This window comes from Cyclopterus lumpus, chromosome 15, assembly GCF_009769545.1.
Source record: "Cyclopterus lumpus isolate fCycLum1 chromosome 15, fCycLum1.pri, whole genome shotgun sequence".
Lineage (NCBI taxonomy): Eukaryota > Metazoa > Chordata > Actinopteri > Perciformes > Cyclopteridae > Cyclopterus > Cyclopterus lumpus.
Window position 1 is genome coordinate 19461163 of NC_046980.1, and position 19102 is coordinate 19480264.

The window sequence follows — 19102 nt, forward strand, 5'->3', positions numbered from 1 at the left end:
CATGGCTTTTCCTACCATAGCTACGCTGATGACACCCAACTGATCCTCTCATTTCCCCAATCTGAAACACAGGTAGCACGAATCTCTGCCTGTCTGACCGACATCTCTCAGCGGATGTCTGCACACCACCTGAAAATTAACCCTGACAAGACTGAACTACTTTTCCTTCCAGGAAAAGGCTCTCCCACCCACGACCTGACTATTACCTTCAACAACTCAGTGTTGGCCCCGACTCCGACTGCCAGGAACCTCGGTGTGACACTTGTCAACTCTCCCTGACTGCCAACATTATCGCAACAACACGCTCCTGTAGGTACATGCTGTACAACATCAGGAGAATACGACCCCTTCTCACAAGGCAGCACAGGTTCTGGTCCAGGCTCTGATCATCTCGTGTCTAGACTACTGTAACTCCCTCCAGGCAGGTCTACCTGCTAATGCCAATCGACCTTTACAGCTCACCCAGAATGCAGCAGCTCGACTGGTCTTTAACCTCCCGAAATGTACCCACACTACTCCGCTCCTGCACGACTTTCACTGGTTACCGGTGGCCGCCCGCATCCGCCCGCAGGCCACGGCAGTACCATCGCTCATTACAGGTGAAATATGTGAAAAGTTACAATCAGCACGGTTTTCTTTATATATCTTTATATATCTTGTTAACAATAAATCAGCCAGGGCTGCTTGTGGTCAGATTTAAAAAGAAAATGTATTCATATGTGCCTTCTGAAGAATAGAATGACCCAGCCCGAGCTCACCATGACCTCTCTTCCTCCTCCTCCTCCTCCTCCTCCTCCTCCGCCTCCTCTACACACTAATACACTGCATTGAAATTAGCATTAATTGGGTCAGGGATGTCGTACAGATTGTAAAGCTCACTGAGGCAAATTTGTAATTTGTGATTCTGGGCTATACAAAATAAACTGAATTTAATTAATAGAAAGATGCACTTCATACATGAAGCCCGCACGGTCCCTATGGTAACTGATATGAAGTGTGGGCAGGATGTATGGCAAACATTGAAGCATTTAAAGCCTCTTCTGCGTTGTTATTGATATGCTTTGGGGAGGGATGAATGAAGGCAGCAGATTGCATAAGTCGCCATCTAAATGTAAGTGGAGGGACAAGCTCATCCAGTTAACACAGGTGTCTTTTCATCTGGCCGACACAACGCTCTTATGCTTGTGGGCAATCTGTGGAGAGAGAACCCTTTAATCTGCCGCGGCCGGGAGACATCACAGCTTCGCGTAGAGATGTCTCGCTCCAAGGCTCTGCTGACGGAGCGGACAGCGCCCGCTGCAATTCCATTTTATTGATCGATCCATTGGTGTGGTTTTGCAAGTGCATGTTGGAAGTGAGTTGGCTTTTTTTGTGCGGTGATTGTTGCGGCGAGTTCTCCTGCGTTTTCACATTAAATCAGTAAACCGCTGCTCAACTTTGTCGACTATTTGGTTTTGGCTGCTTTGTTTTTTTCTGACACATACACACATATTGTCATGGTTCTTTGTGGTTCTAAGTGGTCATTGTGTCTTGCTTTGAACTTGTTGTGTGTGTGTGTGTGTGTGTTTTCTTCTGCAGTGGCTCTAATGAGCAGCCTCCATCAAAGGCTGTGAAAAGGGCAGCCCTCACTCCACCCTCGGGAGCCACCGTCCGGGAAGGGGAGGGAGAAGTTCTCCTGCGCGGTCATCTCGACCTGAATGGGAACATTCGCACGTCCGATCCTGCCGCTGTGGGTCGTTGGACGGAGGGAGCCGAGGCCCTGCCCCATCATGGAGGACAGGAGGCTGCGCTCCAGGATTTCGATTTAAGATCAGAGGAGAGTCGCCGCTGCATGTTTCAAGGTATAGATACAGACTTGGATACTCAATATATCAAAGACCAAGTCTTTTAATGTCACAGTGTGTAATAATTACTTATTGGGTTGAGTTCTGATGTCCGTTCATCCTTGGATCCACTTTCATGTTTATGAAATGCACATCGTGGTTCATCTGGCAGGTAGTCCGATCAATACAAAATATGAGATGTGGCAAAACCTGAGTTTAAATCTCAAAGAGGACTTTATTTGTATTCTTTGTCAAACAATATAGTTAAAAAGCAGTTTTTTTATATGCCCTGCATTATTATATGCATTTTTGTTATAGATATTTTTGATATAGAAAGAATACTCCATTACAATTCAAATTCAAATGAATGTTCTACCGTTATATAAACATTTTGTATAACAAATAATAATATATAATACTTAATTATAAAGCATGTGTGAATATAATTTGTATCTGTGCGTCACATTTTAATAGTCTTTATCTGTAAAATATTTCATTCCATTTAATTCTCCTTTATCAAGTAAAGTTCACATACCTCATTACATATTACGGTTCACAGGATTCATTTAGATACTGCTGTATTAATATAAAAATGAGAAGAAAAACAACTTATTTTATACATCCAATTGAACCCCAACCAAACTGTGATGTTCTGATATATTCCACTTAATTTGGCTGCAGGCTGAATGAGAGCTGTGACGGGCTCTCGGATGCTGTTCTTAAGACTTGAAGCACATTCATGAGAGTCCAAAAAGCATGCTAGCAAACTCTTCTGGGTTTTTTTCCCCCATCGGGGACTCATACCTGACGAGCAACATTCAGCAAACTCAGCATCTGCTTTTGTTGGGCTATTGTGCCAGACATGTGGTCTTGATCACAATCTCTCACAAGATACTCATGATAAAGAAATGCTGATAGTTTGAGGTTTGACTCGAACTGCTCGATGTTCAAACAGGGCGTGCATTGTGCACCCATGACTTGGCAACAGATACCCCCACCACCACCTCTGGATCTGTGAAAATTAGTTTTTTCTTGACAGTTTATTGGTTGTTGTTTTTTTTTTTTTTTTTTAAATCTCCATGTGATTCAGTCCCTCTCTCTCTCTCTCTCTCTCTCGCTCCACTGTTCTTGTTTACGGGTCTAGGCATGAGCACCGACAGTCCTGAAGCGGCAGCCATGGAGGGAGGCGAGCAGGAATCAGCGGGCGGTAGCGATGAAAGCCCCTCTGAAGCAGAGCTTCCGCCGGGGAGGGAGGAAGGGCGGCCGAGCCCCGACTGCTTTGAGGACATGGAGGACAGTGACTCCCTGGTGTCAGAGCGACCCGTCTCGCCCGGGTACAGAGCGGAGGGGCCGGGCCTCGGCTTTGGCCCGGCCTGGGCCTTGGCCTTTTTCGAGGAAGAGTGCTTTGGCCCCGAGGTGATCCAGTACGCAATGAGTCTGGGGCAGCACATGGGCTCACCGTGTCTGGATGTGAAATCCCAGGTGGGTGGACCTGTGGCGCTCACTGCACAGTGAGTCATGTTTGACCTTTTGAACAAACCGCAGGCGACATTATTCATTCATCAGATTCGATTACGTCAACAAAAAGGTGTGTTTCTAAAGGAAAAGAATGATCCAGCAATAGGCAGGAGATGCTTTTACAAAAAGAGACATGGGACAGGTTGTTAACAACAACGAAAAAGAGCAGATTAATGGTATATTTCCATAGAATGCAGAGTGGAAATGCCCCACTGCGATTCCATTTAGTGTTTTTATTTCCATTCTTTGTTCATTTTGTCTGCTGTGTTTCATCCACGTGCTTTTCCTCCTTCATCCCTTCACATGGTCGGCTTTTCTGAATTTGTTTTCCCTATCTGTAATGAAGTGGGGCCGAGGTCGAGGCTTCGGGGTGAATGGGACTGGAACACGTGGGGGACCTAAAGATAATTGGCATATTGTTCTCTCCACACTGGATTTGAATATGAATGTGTTGAACTTAGTCCTTAGGCAAAAGTAACTGTACTGTAGTTTGTAAAAGAATATTAACATTGTGTTTGCAGACCTTTGACACCCCCGCCGCTTCTTGTGTGACGGATAATAACTCGGCTTCAAGAGTCGCGCTGCTGCGACTTCTTGCCCGTTTCACTTTATAAGAAGCTGCTGCGTTCTTGTCGCCACGGTGAAGAGAGAAGAAGAGGGCTGAAAGAAGGGAACATAGAAATGCTGCTGCATACGCAGTGGAAACAGCTGAAAGGCTTGCGGTGTTGTTGTGTTTTACGGCCCCTTTTTGCGTGATTTTGCGTGATTTATCTTTCTGAACAGGAGCTACAGCAGCAGCTGACGATTGAAACAAGGAATCTGAAGAAGACGAAAAATTTCTTCCAGAAGCTGATTCAACAAGAGAGGAAAAACAAAGGTTGGGTGTCCATTTCATAACCCTCCTAGTATACAGAAAACTCTCAAATATGATCTCTAAAAGTGTGTGTGTGCGTGTGTGCGTGTGTGCGTGTGTGCGTATGTGTGCGTGTGTTTGTGTGTGTCACCCAAAGGTGACAACGAGCTGATGCTGTCCAAACTCAAGTCCCAGCTCGAGGAGCTCCGATCCAAAGTGGTCTTCTTAGATTGTGTGAAGAAGTATCTTGAGGTGCTTACAAAGTACCACCATTGCCAACACTACTTTTTCGCGAATCTTCTGTTCTTTTATGTCGTTTTCCTGCATTTCTGCAGATTCTGTGTGTGGACCAGTGGGGTCTGGAGGTTTCATTGCTGCCTGCTTTGGCTGTCTGTGGACCCGGTTCTCTGGACTTCCAGTCTGAGGACTCGTCTTGCCTGAGCTTTGGGACCAGCAAAGGGAAGAGCACTCTGCAAGCTGGGACTCCTCTGGGCCTCATGGCTTACCTCTATGCCAGGTATCATTGATGAATACAGTGCAATTTATTTTGTGTTGCCCAAAATTACAAATTTGCCTCAGAGGGCTTTACAAGCTGTACACATACGACATCCTCTATCCCGGGACCTCACATCGGATCAGGAAAACCTCCCCCATAAAACTAATTTAACGGTGGGAAACCTTCGGGAGAGCATGAGTTAGAACACATTCAATGCAGATGACAGAAATTAATCATATAATGAGAGTAGTTGGCAGAAAAATGATGGCAAAAATTCTGATGACTAATAATAACGGCAACAAAGGACTCGGGTCAGGCAACTGCCCAATTACACCAAAGAAAATGAAAAAGACCTTTGACTTTGGCTCTGGAGCCATGACAAAAGAGAGCGAGGCGCAGGCGGAGAGCAAATAATAAGACATTTATTGAAATAAAGACAACGCTAATGAGCCCCAAAACCAGGAGGGGAAACCATGGGATGTAATTACCGGTAAAACCAGTGGTGTAGGTGTGTGTTTACTTGAGTGATGTTGCGTGGATGGGAACAAAGGCGAAGAGAGACTTTGTAGCAGTGTGCCTCCAACCGGGGGGGTGGGGGTCATCAGCATCTTCCGGGTGCCAAAGTTCTGTTTCCTGTCTAAAAAAGTGCAGCGATCTGGGGGTGAACCAGTGACCTTCTCCAGCGGCCAAACAATCCCCTGCGCCAGGCCCCCGTCCCGGCAGCTTGGAAGCAGTTCAAGAGGTTAGGGGAAAAGGCAAGAGGAGATCCAAGGAGATGCAACACACAGTCAAGCCTCGTCCACGATATATGATCTAAAACAAATATCTACACATTTGGTCTTTCAGCAAATCAGTGAGTGGTTGGATGTTGAAAAGTGTCTACAAAAACCAACGAGGCCTAAAAAACCCACTTTATTTGTTGTTGTTGTTGGAACTGGACGCTGCTCTGCAGCCTAAATATAGAATATTGGCATAATTATTATTTAATACTAATATGTATCGCTTCTAATGAGCTCAACAATACATGTACAATACACTATTATTACTCCTCCAATGATATTTAGGTATGGATTTTCCATACCTAAATATCTGCGTACATTTAGTTCCAACCCGAATGCTGATCCGTAAACACGTATCGCTGCTGCTGCTGCCCCTAAGCGTCTGGTTTGTATCGGTTGCCATAGGGAACCGCATCAAAACTCAGTAAAGCAGGGAGCCACTTTTAGTTCCCACACCGCCTCGAGCCAAAGCTGTTCTGTTTGACTTCTCGAGGTGTTGATGGGGCTTTTTTCGACTCATGCATATTAGCGTTTCAGTCAAATTACGGAATGAATCGCCCTCAGAACTAAACGAGAGGATCATTTCCCTCTGGGGATGGGAGGAACATGTCTCCCTCACTGTTCTTTTGTACAACATTTTAAAATGCTAGATATAATCAGGGCTAAATTAAAACAGTATCTATCTTTTTTTATGAACAGATAATTCTCCTAAAAAGAGGACAGAACTGTAATTATTATGGAAAGCATGCGAACCGTTTGACTCCTAATTTATGTTTCTCGTCGAAGAAACGCTACCATGGAGGGCTTCATCCAGCAGTTCCTGTACGTCTATCGTTTCCTCTGCACTCCCGAGGAGCTCCTGCAGTTCATCATGGATAAATTCACCTGTGCCACAAGGTACCATACGCCCAGTAACTCGTGAAAAAAACAACTATGCACAGTACAGCATGCCAAGAAAAAAACACACTACACTACAAACTGCAACGCCCCACAATAGCACCCGGCATGAAACACTTTTTCTCTGCTTGCATGACCACAATTTTTGATTTCCGACAGACAAGGTCCAGACATGTCGGGAGACGGTGTGAAGGTCTTCCATCGCAGTTTGGACCTGCTCCAGTTCTGGATAACGGACTGTAGACAGGTGGACTTCACAGCCAAGTCCAGCCTCGTGGATACGTTGGAAAACTTCCTCAATGACGAGGTAAACACCTAAATAAGCAGGCAATTTGCTCTGCACTCGACGGAGGTCAATTTACCTTTTTTTTTCTCTAAAAATATCTCCCCCCCACACACACACACACACACACACACACACGCAGGTGATTCCTGTCAACAGCCGAGGGGAGGCCCTTCTTGCCGCTCTCCACAGCCCCCCTTGTGCGACTTGGATCCAAGGACGAGGGAGCCTGATCAGCTTTGAGGAAGAGGACGATTCTGCGTGTGTACATTCATCTACTGAGGATCTCGGGAGGAAGGTCGGTCTCATGCTATGCTTTGTTTGGGTATTTTGTTAATAATCATCTGTCATAATCTTTAAAAAAAAACTCTGTTCTTCCCGTTTTCTTTCTTCTGTCGGGGACAACACGCATGCAAACACCGTGTCCTACCAAAACAATCCACTTTTATTGAGAGAAAATCAGGACTTTTTGAACTGTGTTGTACTCATTTATGAATTATACTATTGCACAAGAGCACCCCACTTGAAACCTGTATTAATCCTGTCTTTTTATTTATTTTTGATCAACTCTGCAGTGGAGATTCTCCAGAGTGGTGGAGCCCAAAGACATGGCCTTCACCCTCGCCGCAGTCCTGCCCATGCCTTGCTACGGCTCCCTGGTGGACGACCTCTCCAGCGGCCGCCTGCAGAGTGAGGAGTGGCTCCCCTTCAGCTGCCATGGAAGCGGCGCGCAGAACGTAAGCCGGCAGCTCACCCTGCTGCAGCAGGTAAGGTGCACAGGCCTGCTCCCCACACCTGGCCCTCGAGCTGTTGTTGTTGTCCATTTTTACCACTAGAGGGAGACATGCCGTTATAAATGCATAAGGGGGAATATCATGATGAATACAGTCAACTGTTGATCCAACACTGGAGTTACACATCTTGTTTTGCAGGAGATGTTCCAAGGATGTCACCCGGTTAATTTTCTCAACTCCAGAATACAAGGAATCAGGGACAAGGTCTCGACCCCGAACAGGTGAGTACAGTGCTTTAGCTGTGAAGGCCACAGCATTTGATCCACATCCTTTCTATTCACTGAGCCCTCGTGTCCTGTAGGGACGCATTTACATCCTTTATGTTTCTCTGATTTCGTCTGGATTTTTTGTTTGTACAAGGATTACTTTCCTTTTATTCTCCCATTCTGCAGTCTATGAGTTCCTGTTTATTTGTGTGACAGTGAACTATTACATAAGGAGATCTTGTATCTGTGGCAGAGTCTGCTAGGCATGCCCAGCATAATGAATGGGAGACAGTGGCAGGCAAATAGCAGCCAAGCCCCTTTCTTTCAATCAAAAGGGGATTTGTAATAAATCTACTTTTTAATATACTCAATACAACAAGATGCCCCATGTGAATAAAGGGACATTCAGACTGGGGCTACTGGGCTTTGTTCTGTTGCCAGGACATAAAACACCTGAAGTTAGAATCTTAAAATACGCTAATGAAACGGTTACAAATGTTGTTCTTAATTTAATTAAAAGAAATACAGTTGGTGATTATAATCAAAGAGTAATATGTAAGTAATATTGTTTATTTATTTTTTTATTCTGCCATTTTAGTTGACCTCTTCCTATTCCAGCTCCTTCACATTGAACACGCTACAGCATCCAAGGGGACTTTTAAGGGGTTAAAAAAACAAAAGCAAACTATTACTGTTTCCTGAAGCCCAAGGTGACATGTCCAAATTGTTCAACCATCAGTTCAATCATTTTTGTCATCCCCCCCACTCCCCCTTCCTCCACCAGGAACGTGTCTCGGCACATCCCGCCAGCAGAGGGCAGCGGTCTACTTGTGCGTGAGGAGACACTGTCAGATGGCCGCCTCCAGCAGCTGCTCACATATGCTGACAGTGTCGCTAACTGGATCTCTGCTGAAGTAGTCATCTGTGACTCCGTCAAGGTGAGAGAAGGCATAACTAGTGAAAGCTAGGGGGTCAGCTGAGAGCTGGGGGAAGGAGTGGGGGATGTGGGGGTGTGTGGGGGGGGGGGGGGTGGACAGAAACACAGCCTCTGCTTTGATTTCTCATCGGACTCGGTTAGAAACCAGAACATAAAAAAACCTGAGGCAATTCTTCGTTAAACGAGGGATTTCATTGGTTTTCATTTCTCTCACAAAAAGCTGAGAAACTATTACATTTAAAAATGTATTATTATGGACCCTTTTCACTACTTCCTCGTATACTTTTCACAACACATTTCAGACATCTGTGCATGCAATTAGAAGGTCTCTCGTACTGACATGAAGGCTCAAATAGTCCGGCTGACACTGAAGCTATTTACATTGTACTCTCTGGTGTTCAGCTTTCATCTTTCAAGCGTTAACTGACAGTTTAACTACTTTTAAGTGCTTTACGTCCAAGCTGATAATTCTACTTTCACCTCTAAATGCCGTATTTCTCTCGTATGGGTTTCTTCATCCGTCATCCGGTAACAATCGTTACGCACAGAAAGCTTGCACACTCAGTCCGATGTGTTTTATTATGCTCTTTGATTTAAAGATTTGAAGCAGGAAGCTAGCTTATCGTCTAGCTGCCTAGAGGAACGAGAGCTGGCTACGTCTCATCTTCGTCCCCAAATCCAGGCTGTTCTTCCATCGCCCGCCCCAATCTGTGGATGGCCCGTGGATGTATAGTGAGCAGGAAAGAGAATCTGCTCGTCAGAAAGAAAATTCCAATCTGTTTCCGAAACTTTAGCATTGGACGAAGGTCTTGGAGTCCGCGTGTGAAACGATTGACTTCAAATTACAGATTCGGTCTGCAAAAGCCTCTCCTCCTTGACGTTACTTTTCTGCTTTCATCATTCACGCTTCAACTGACAGTTCGGCTACTTTCAATCAGCTGGTTACAAGGGCTCCAACTTGAAAGTTTAGCGATGACACTTCCGCTCATTTCGATTGCTTTCGTGTTACTTAAAAATATGCTTGAATTGCTTTCGGGGGTTTTAACTTAACCTGCATCTGCCATTTAACAAATCCTTTTCTTTTTCCGGTGGACATCATGCAGCCTCTCGCAGTCCCCCCAAAAAAAGCACACCGGTGTGAAGACCGGCTAGATTTTAGCATTTTGCCTCGTTCGGCAATTGTTTTTTTCATTGCAAACTCTCCATCTCTTGCAGACACAAGTTGCTTTGCTGACCAAGTATCTGTATATCGGGAAACACTGCTACGAATCGAGGAACTTCGCCACCGCCATGCAGGTCCTCGGAGGTCTGGAGAACGTGATTGTCAGGCAATTACCAGTAAGGCTGCATCTCATGAATTCCTCCTGCACACAAACTCTCGACTCTCTGTATAAGTCAGATGCCCTCCAGCTAAATGTTTTTCTTTGGTTGAGATAGAATTGGGTGGTATTTAATTAGTTTCACAAATGAGAACATGGCCTTCAATGCATTAAAATAAGATGTAGCGAGTGCGAGCGCACTGAGGAGTGTCGTTGTCAATATGAGTAAATTAAGAAAAAAAATACAATTAAAAGACTCCCGTGGCGAGAATATATATATATATATATATATATATATATATATATATATATATATATATATATATATAATACATTTCCATATTTCCATGGGTTGTATTCATGGACTCTTGTGTTGCATTACCTATTTTTTTTGGAGCTACAGTACTAAATAAAACGTCCTCCCTTCTTCCCAACAGGCTTGGAAACATCTGTCTACTAAGGTGTGCGAGATCCTGGAGGAGCTACGAGCTGTACAGGTGTGTGTGTGTGTGTGTTTGTGCACGTGTGCGTGTGCATGTGCAGGTGTGTTTGAGCAAGTGCACACGTATGTTGTTTGTAACTGAAAGCTGGGCTGGTCACATATTGTGAAACTGGGCTGCGGGGCAAACAAATCAATAGAAAAACAGCTCCGAGCAACTCGCCTGTGTGCTGAGAGCTCACAGCTGGCTCTGCATCTGAGAGTCACCCCCCCAAAAAAAAAGAACCTGACGTGACGAACAACACGCAGCACCATCCTGGCAACTTTCCTGCCCGGCCGTAGATAAAGAGAATCATGCATGCTCTCTCTGCTTTGAAATGTGAAGCGGGTTAAATAAAGAAATGTTTTAATTGCACCACTACCTTGGCCTTGCTTATTAACGTACCAAGTACCTGAGACTTTGGCTTAATTTAACTTTTTTGAAACGTTCCATCCCAGTAAGGACTCGTTAGTTTACCGTGCGGATACATTTTTCTCTGTCCGCAGGTGTTTCTGAAGAGTGACGACCTGTGTCTGATGGGAGGGGAACACGCGAGGAGGAGGCCCACCCTGCCGTCGACGCACATCCTGGCCATGCACGTCCAGCAGCTGGAGATCGGAGCCTTCACGCTCACTACCGGAGCTTACAAGTGGACCAAGCTCAGGTGAGGAGAAAATATCCTTTCTAGATCGGTGAAAATCGGTAATGTCGATCTTTTTTACTGAAAGAGTTTCATTCCTGATCCAGTTCACACAGCCTATTAAAAATAGAATCCGAAACATTCATGAGGCGTTCTTATGGCCTTACTCCACCACATTTTTTTTTAAAGTCCATGTTTTGAATTTCTAGAGCACTGACCCTTAACTTGGGACTGTGATTTTTATGAATAACAGATCATTGATATGGATGCAGTTCTGGTCTTCGTACACAGCTAGAGGACTATTTTCTTTAATTATTTTTTTCAGAGGAAGCAATAAGATAATTTTCTATGCCCGGCGACAGCTGTGACCTGAGGCATTATGTTCTTGGTGTAGTCTGTCCGTAATCTGTTTGATTTGATATTAACGATTGTAGCTCAGCCCTCATCACTTTCTCCAATTGCTGGCCAGTCTATGAAAGCAGCGTTGTTGATCTGGAAAGAGCTCTTTCAAAGGCCCAGATGCTTGGTGTGAATAACGTCTCCCCAGGATCTTGTCTCAGCTTTAAGGGAGAACTTTTAGAAAACATCCTAAATCCTAGAATTCCGTCACGAGGAGAAACTCTTTGAACGATGGAGCTTTATGAATACAACCCCAGGAGTGTGAGATCTGAATGCCTATGAACTGCTGCTGTTCACAACTGTGAAACTGAACAGTTTTGGACTTCCCTAAAATAGTAAATGGTCCTGTATGGCTCTTTTCTAGTCTTCCGACCACTCAAAGCGCTTTAACACTACATGACATCATTCACCCATATGCATACACTGATGGGAGGAGCTAATGTTCCACCTGCACATCAGCAGTAGCTAACATTCACACACATTCAAAAACCGGGAGCAATTTTGGAGTTAAGTGTCTTGCCCAAACACATCAACATGGGCTAGCGGAGCCGGGGATCGAACCACCGATCCTCTAATTGACTCACTACTGAGCCACAGTCGCCTGGCAAATCAACAGTAATCTTTTTTTGGGAGAGGTTGTTGTCTTTGGCGCCACGTACACACACGTCCCCCACCTCCTTCCTATAACAGGTGTCCCCCCTGTCATTTAACACAACCAGGATTTTACCGCATGCTGTAATTTGCACTCATTTGTGGGACATTGGTGAAATAGACATCTAGCCAGTGAAATTAGCCTGCTACCTGTCCCATCCAGTGACACAATATATCAGTAGAGTTAGTGTCATTAACTGTATATCAGCTCCCCCCCAAACCACCTCCCGGAGAATCCATCTCTGACAAAGTCGGCCAACTCTATGAGGACACATTTTTCCCTGTGTCCTTTTCCTTCACTCCAATATGGCCGACCAGATGCCAAGGTCGCGACAAATGGCGATTGGATGGTAATGGCACAGCTGTTGGGAATTGGGTTGTTGGTTGGGGTGCCAGCGTTGCGCCAGATGGCGCCCGTGGGATGCTGTTTGATTGGAAAAAAGGTTTCGGGACAGATGCTGCGAGGCGACCGGCTGTAGCCAGATGCTGGGGTCGGGAGATCGAGCAGGGAAAGGCGGAGACGCAGCTGGTTGCTATGGAGCCGGGGTTATCCCCGCTCTCTCCAAATCAGGTCACAGACAAAACTAATGCCGCTGCCAGGAAGGAAACTTAGGTATGATATGCACCATGATAAAGAAAAATTGCTTTTCATGTTGTCCCTTCTCTTCTTTATTTCCCCATCCGTCCTCGGCTCCAGGAGTATAGCGAAGGTCGTGTGTCAGGTCCACGCCTTCCAGGAGGCTGTGTACCCCTACAGCCCGGACCGGGAGCTGCAGGCCTACCTTCAGCGTCGCATCGCCCGGCTCGCCACCTCCGACATCCACCTCTTGGCCGCCGACAGCGACGCTGGCCTCCAGCAGACGAGCGAGCGGCAAACGCGGAAGATGAAGGACAAGCTGAAGAGGGTGAAGGCCACTTTCCAATGAGCTCTGACCCAGTGACATCTCGGAGCCCGTGTCCAATGCCACACAGAGGCGCCACGACCCCTCTGGCACCTCTGTTGTCCCGGCAGCAGAGCCTTGTGAACTGGAAAACGTTGTCACATGTTCGCTATCTGTCAAAGGCCCCTTAACTAACGTCAGTAAATCAGTTTATTTATAACTCGCACCCATAGGGTTACACAGAGGGTTTGTCTCGGTTGATTTTTTGTTTCCACTAAAAGCATTATTGGATGAAGTTTATGATTCGTGATGATTCTTTCTCAGCTTGTACTGACATATTTAATCTTTATTTGTAATGTAACAGTTATGGCCTCGTGCGTGGACTGAACATGGCACAAATGCAGACTGCATGTCCCACATCATAAAAGCCACAGGGTTACATGGTGCAGGTAATGATATCAATGTACCGCCACTGAAGCAAAGATTCCGGCTTTGTCTAGCCGGGGCTCCAGGACTGGCACTTTGATCGCGATTGTGGGTCAGTGGTTAGCAGGTCCGTCTTTCAATCAGAGGATCAGCGGTTCAATCCCCGGCTGTGCTGGTCCCAGTCGATGTGTCCTTGAGCAAGACACTTAAGCCTGAATTGCTCCCTTGTAGCTGTGTCAACATTGTCAAAGTGAGAAAGTTAAAAGTCAAAAGTGTCAGGTAAATATAATGTAATGTAACTTTGTCCCAGACAGAGATATCTTAACTATCACCTGGGTTGCCATGAAAGTTTTTCATTAACATTCATCCCCAAGTTCCAAATATTCTATTGGATGGGTTGCCATGACATGTGCCCTCGATGGACTGGCGGCCTGTCCAGGGTGTCCCCTGCCTTCGCCCTATGTCAGCTGGGATAGGCTCCAGCGCCCCGCGACCCTAATGAGGATAAGCGGTATTGAAAATGGATGGATGGATGGGTTGCCATGAGATTTGATTCAGAGAATCGCGTCTCACGCAGGATAAATTGGAACAACTCCGGTGATCACTTCACTTCTTTTCAATCACCGCCATCACCAGGTCAATTTTTTTTATTTGTGCCCACTATTGATTTGGACATGTTGACAACTTTGGCTGTACGTCGATTTGTAATGCTAATTAGCAAATGTTTGAGTGCCAGCAGGCTAAACTAAGATTGGGAACATTATGTATGTACAGTATGTTTTTGCATTGTCATCGTGAGCCTGTTAGCATTCTGACGTTAGCATTTGGCTAGCTCGGCGGTAGACCCTGAGGGCCGGGGACTGCTACAGAAGGACCAGTGCCCACGACACATTGTTGGTCAGCCACATTGGAAGGCACAAGGTTTTAGGAGATGATACTGTGCTTAAGATGTGCATATTTCTGAAACTGAAAATGTCTAGATTAAGTTATATTTAATCATATGACACAGCAAACCTGGGAAAGTGTGTCATTCCAGAAGAGGAATATTGTTTGAATTCCACAGAAAGGTGATAGATTTGGGGGTAAATAGGTGACTAGCCATGTCAAATATTTGATAATGTTGATATCCGTGCAACATGTCAGAAAACGAGACAAAACAATTCCCGAATGAATTTAATCTACTGAGGTGTTATATTGATCATATATTTTGGTAACAAAGTGTAGTTTCTCTTTATTAACCGGATGAGATTTACTCGACGAGATCGGTAAACGAATGTCTAAATGTGAATTCCATTCAAACGGCTTAATGTGACGTGGTTTCATTTATTGTCAGTAGATGTGTCGTGTGGGGCAAAAGCAAGGCGGCTGTCATGACAACGCCTTGCCGTCACAGAGAAAATGATGGAGCGTAATGAGATGTCAAAGTGCAAAATGTCGATTTGAGAAATGATGTTCAGTTTATTTTTTCTATTTTTCTCTCTCTCTCTCTCCTCTCTCTCTCTCTGTCTCTCCCTCCCTCCCTCCCTCTACAGTCTTGGACCCTACCGTGGAGATGCAATGTAACGTGCCATAAAGGTTTGCTTAATTCAACCAGATAAATGAGATTTTATAAGCCACCTCTTGCCAAAGCGTGTTATTGCCAGACAATATCTGCAGTTGCAGGTTCTGGTTGCCTCCGTCTGGGGATGTGCAATGTTATGAGAGGAGCTCTCCATATGTCAGGGGTTAAAAGTGCTTCCTGGCATTCCCTCCTCTTAATTATTACGGGAGGATTTGCTGTGTTACGTTTTATTTCAAGCCAGTATACAAAACCTGACCATATGGACAATTTATCACCTTTGCATCATTGTCCTCATTTTGTGGACCTCAACTTTACTTTCTCAATGTTTGGGCTTGCACATCTGATTGCACATCTTGATTTGCTTAATGTACTTGGGTATACTTGGGTACAGTTTTGAGCTGCCTGCACTTTACTTGAATATTTAACTTAGTTGTTACTTAACAAAACTGACCTGTTTGCCTGATGCAATAACATATAAATAAGAAAACAATGCTGACAGGGACCAAAGAGTGCTTTTAAGTACAGTAAGTACATTAAGCAAATCAAAACAATACATTCAGGAATTTTACTTCTAATGGATAATTCTGGAAGGTGGTATTGCTAGTTTTACTTTAATGAAGGACTGACTGAACGACTGGAGTCTCCAGGAAATGTTTATGAATAACCTGAACGGACTACAACTTCCCAAATGTATTGATTTTATGTATTACTATGTGAGTTAGAGAAAAAAAAGTACAGCTCATAATTGTAATTATTTTTTTAATCCAGGCTTTGGTGACTGTCGAAATTAGAATACAGTCTCTTCTCCCGGCTGAGGACAGAAAGAGAGAGCCCATCAGGCCGAGCTGAGGAAATCGGCGCAGTGGGAAGGCGACGTCCCGGGCGGCTTTTTTTGTTGTTGTATTGTTATCTAACGGCATCAGGACTCATCTTCAAAGCGTCCGAGATAAAGAGCTCTAGAGGGCTGCGGAGGAGGACTCATGCCTCCTCCACGACAGATCACCGTTATATATGTATATAAGATATATATCTTATATGCTTTTGTCGGAGAACTAAGCGATCAGTTTAGCGGCAATTGTCCCCGGAGCTGCCGCACGCAGAGATCTCACGCACAAAAAAAGGATGGGCGGGCCCATCTCGGTTTTAATGTGGCACCTAACGGACACGAAGTGATCCTCCCAGTCAACGTCCAAAGCCTATGAGAAGTATACACATAAACTACTGTTAAAATATATCTTGGTATGTGAGCCAATTAAAGGATTACCGCGTCTCCTTATGCGGGCTTGTTTGCGCCCCCCCAAGCTTCCTCGCAGCTTGTTTTGGCATATTTGCATGTGAACGGTCCGACAATCAGCCGTAATTGTGTTGCTACTGTAATGCCTTTGATCCGCAATGTTTGAAGCGCCTGTGCCAAACGCTGGCTGCCGGATAGCCGGCGCCAGCGCTCACCGGGGTATCGGAGGCAGGTCAATACGAGAGCCATCCAGAGGGGGCTGCCGCGTCCCCAAGCCCCCCTCTCTCCATTTGATAACGCAGAAGTACAACAGAAGAGCTGAAATACATCACTTACCACAGATCAAGTCCCCCGTGAGTAATGCAGGGGTCACTGATATTAGGATTAGGTGCTCAAACTTGGAGCGGCTCCTTAAATGCTTAACCCCCCCTCGCCCCCTCCCACACACGCACACACACACACACGCACACACACACACACACACACACACAAGGTGGGTGTCATATTAGTGAGCTGTGGAAGACGTATTCATTATTTATGTTAAATAAATAACCACACTATTTTAACTACTTCGTCTCCTGCGATCAAAATTGGACGTCAAAGTAAGATATGTATTTGCAACGTGTACCAAAAAAAACCCTAATAATGATGTATTAATGATAATGATCAGCTGTGCTTGCTGTATAGTTGGCCGAGCCAAATGTTTCACGTGCACATGTGTAGAAGATTAATCTAAAAAGTAACTATGGTTGTGAAATACATATAGTGCAGTACAGCTCCTGAAATGTGGAACAATAGACGTATACCTGAGCACAACATGGATGTACTCAAGTAAAACATCCAACATGAATTCATGGCCTCTACTAGGACATCCCGCCCGATGTCTCTTGATGCGTTCCGTCCATTCACATGCAGATTGAGAGACACATTAGATCAGTCATGGACAAGTTCGGTTTTATTGTCTAAAACGAGAAGAATACTCTGAATCACTTTAACACCTCTGCCCCGGCGCTACTGTATGCAGCGCGTCTCCGCTGTCTGCGGCAGATAAAGCGCGTTGCAGAGCCCCCTCGGTTTCGGTCGGGGCGGACAAATGTATGAGCTCAGGAGGGTTCTCACAGACACGGCGGCGCCAGGTCTTCACACACTCACAGGATATGTAAAGACTTCAATAACGAGCCATTAACCCCTAATCATCGGGATCGATCGGGCGTTAACAAGGGCCTCTACATATGCAAATGGCGATGCCAAGGGCGCCAGAGCGCTATAAAAGCTGACCCCCCCCTGGTCGAGGGGAGCATAGGGGGAGATAGCTGCAACCACACACACTTCCTCTTACATTTGGTGACGGTACAGGTCACTGAGCAGCACTGCGAACATGGTGAAATACTTTTCCGCGGACTGGCTGGCGCAGAGCCATCGCTACACCGCGCTGACCCGCGGAGCTGGCATGGACTCGCCGACCTGCAGGCCCCATATGCCCTGCATGGTGCAGCCGTGCCCGCCGACTTTTGGCAAGGGTTACCTGCAGCCAAAGCCCAAAGCATCACAACATGTGGAGAGTAGCAGGCAGGACTCCAGCCTGTACTCCCCTTTTCATCCAACAAGCTGCGCCTCACCGAGTAAGTACGGCACTTAATGGCAGCTCCTAACTTTTAAACCAGAAGTCTTTTACGCGCAAGCAGAGTTTCTAACCAGAGTTCTTTTTTTCTTTTTGCCTCCAGTTTCAGAAATGAGCGGTTATTCCTCCGGGTACGAGAGCGAGGCCGCGTCCTCTGAGTGCCTCTCTGTGGACGAGGGCAGCGACGCGGAGAGAGACGCGCCGCAGCGCCGCGTGCGCACAAAGTTCAGCCCCGAGCAGATCAGCAAACTTGAAAAGATCTTTAACAAGCACAAATACCTGGACGCCGGAGAGAGAGTGAAGACGGCACTGAGGCTGAACCTCACCGAGACTCAGGTAAGAAGAGACTCACGGTGTAAACACGGATCCCCCTGATTCAGTATTAGTCTGGATGCTAACTTTATTTATATTATGTTGTGCTCTCAGGTGAGGACCTGGTTCCAGAACCGGAGGATGAAGCTGAAACGTGAATTTCAGGACTACCTCGCGCCCCAAATCCCACCGGTGTTGTTCCAGACTCTGCCCCCAGTTCACCAGTACCACAGCGCGGCCGGACAGCGACCCCACTACCCCGTTCACGGCGCGGCCTTCTACCAGGCCCCCTCCCCGCAGCTGGTCCTCCAGCAGCAGATGGGCCCTCACCATCACCCCCACCACCACCCCCCTCCTCATCTCATGATCCGCAACCCACATTTCTACTGAAGAACTGCCAGCCAGAGACTTTTCCGACCGAAACACTTAGAAAAGTGCAATCCAGAGTTGTTGTTTTATTTGATGTGTGATGTGTTTTTATTATATTGGATATATGTAAGTTGTGTATATATATATATATATATATATTACCAAAAATTGGAAATTCTATTTATCATCGAATAAAGTTTATCTTATATACTGCTGCACTGGACTTTGCCTTTTGTCTGCGTGGTTTACACAATGCGCGCCGACAGTCACAACAACACCGGATATCTTCAAGATTACGGTGACGATGTTATCTCTATCGCAGGATTAGTTCACCATGAATGATCATCCCGTCTTTCATCTCAAAACGGGAGGTTTTGAAGAAGGGACTGATAGAGATAGGGAGTTGACCATTATCACAAGTCATTGTATGGAGCTCTCATAATATCGAGATAGGAGGCCAAACCAATCCATATATATAGAAATAATGAACGAAACCACCGAGGATTGTGTGTATAATGATGAGAGAGAAAAAAACATCACATTCTTATTGAGCCTCTAATACAGACATTGTGGGGTTTTATTTTTATTGACCCCACAACAAAGACCGACCATATGCTCTGCCCC

At 45.6% G+C, this 19102-nt stretch overlaps 2 protein-coding genes across 2 annotated transcripts in view; both read left to right on the plus strand.

Moving 5' to 3' along the window:
• LOC117744205 (kinase non-catalytic C-lobe domain-containing protein 1) overlaps positions 1 to 13000 on the plus strand; it is a 33236-nt gene extending 20236 nt beyond the window's left edge. Inside the window, 15 exon segments of the mRNA XM_034552372.1 lie at positions 1579 to 1841; positions 2968 to 3305; positions 4125 to 4218; positions 4352 to 4446; positions 4530 to 4711; positions 6256 to 6366; positions 6526 to 6673; positions 6792 to 6947; positions 7225 to 7416; positions 7582 to 7664; positions 8434 to 8587; positions 9802 to 9924; positions 10343 to 10402; positions 10891 to 11048; positions 12772 to 13000. Of these exon segments, the coding sequence (XP_034408263.1) occupies positions 1579 to 1841; positions 2968 to 3305; positions 4125 to 4218; positions 4352 to 4446; positions 4530 to 4711; positions 6256 to 6366; positions 6526 to 6673; positions 6792 to 6947; positions 7225 to 7416; positions 7582 to 7664; positions 8434 to 8587; positions 9802 to 9924; positions 10343 to 10402; positions 10891 to 11048; positions 12772 to 13000 (2386 nt within the window).
• Positions 13001 to 17554: 4554 nt separating this feature from the next.
• Positions 17555 to 18499, plus strand: LOC117744322 (homeobox protein pv.1-like). Its single transcript, XM_034552521.1, has 3 exons — positions 17555 to 17798; positions 17901 to 18133; positions 18224 to 18499. Exons 1-3 carry the CDS (start codon positions 17555 to 17557, stop codon positions 18497 to 18499), a joined length of 753 nt encoding a protein of 250 aa, XP_034408412.1.
• Positions 18500 to 19102: the final 603 nt, after the last annotated feature.

Bases quoted from the DNA above. Each gene is read 5' to 3' on its own strand.
- LOC117744322 (XM_034552521.1), top strand. From the start codon at position 17,555: ATGGTGAAATACTTTTCCGCGGACTGGCTGGCGCAGAGCCATCGCTAC. The intron at 17,799-17,900 runs GTAAGTACGGCA...TTTTGCCTCCAG, and splicing joins AACAAGCTGCGCCTCACCGA to TTTCAGAAATGAGCGGTTAT. The intron at 18,134-18,223 runs GTAAGAAGAGAC...TTGTGCTCTCAG, and splicing joins TGAACCTCACCGAGACTCAG to GTGAGGACCTGGTTCCAGAA.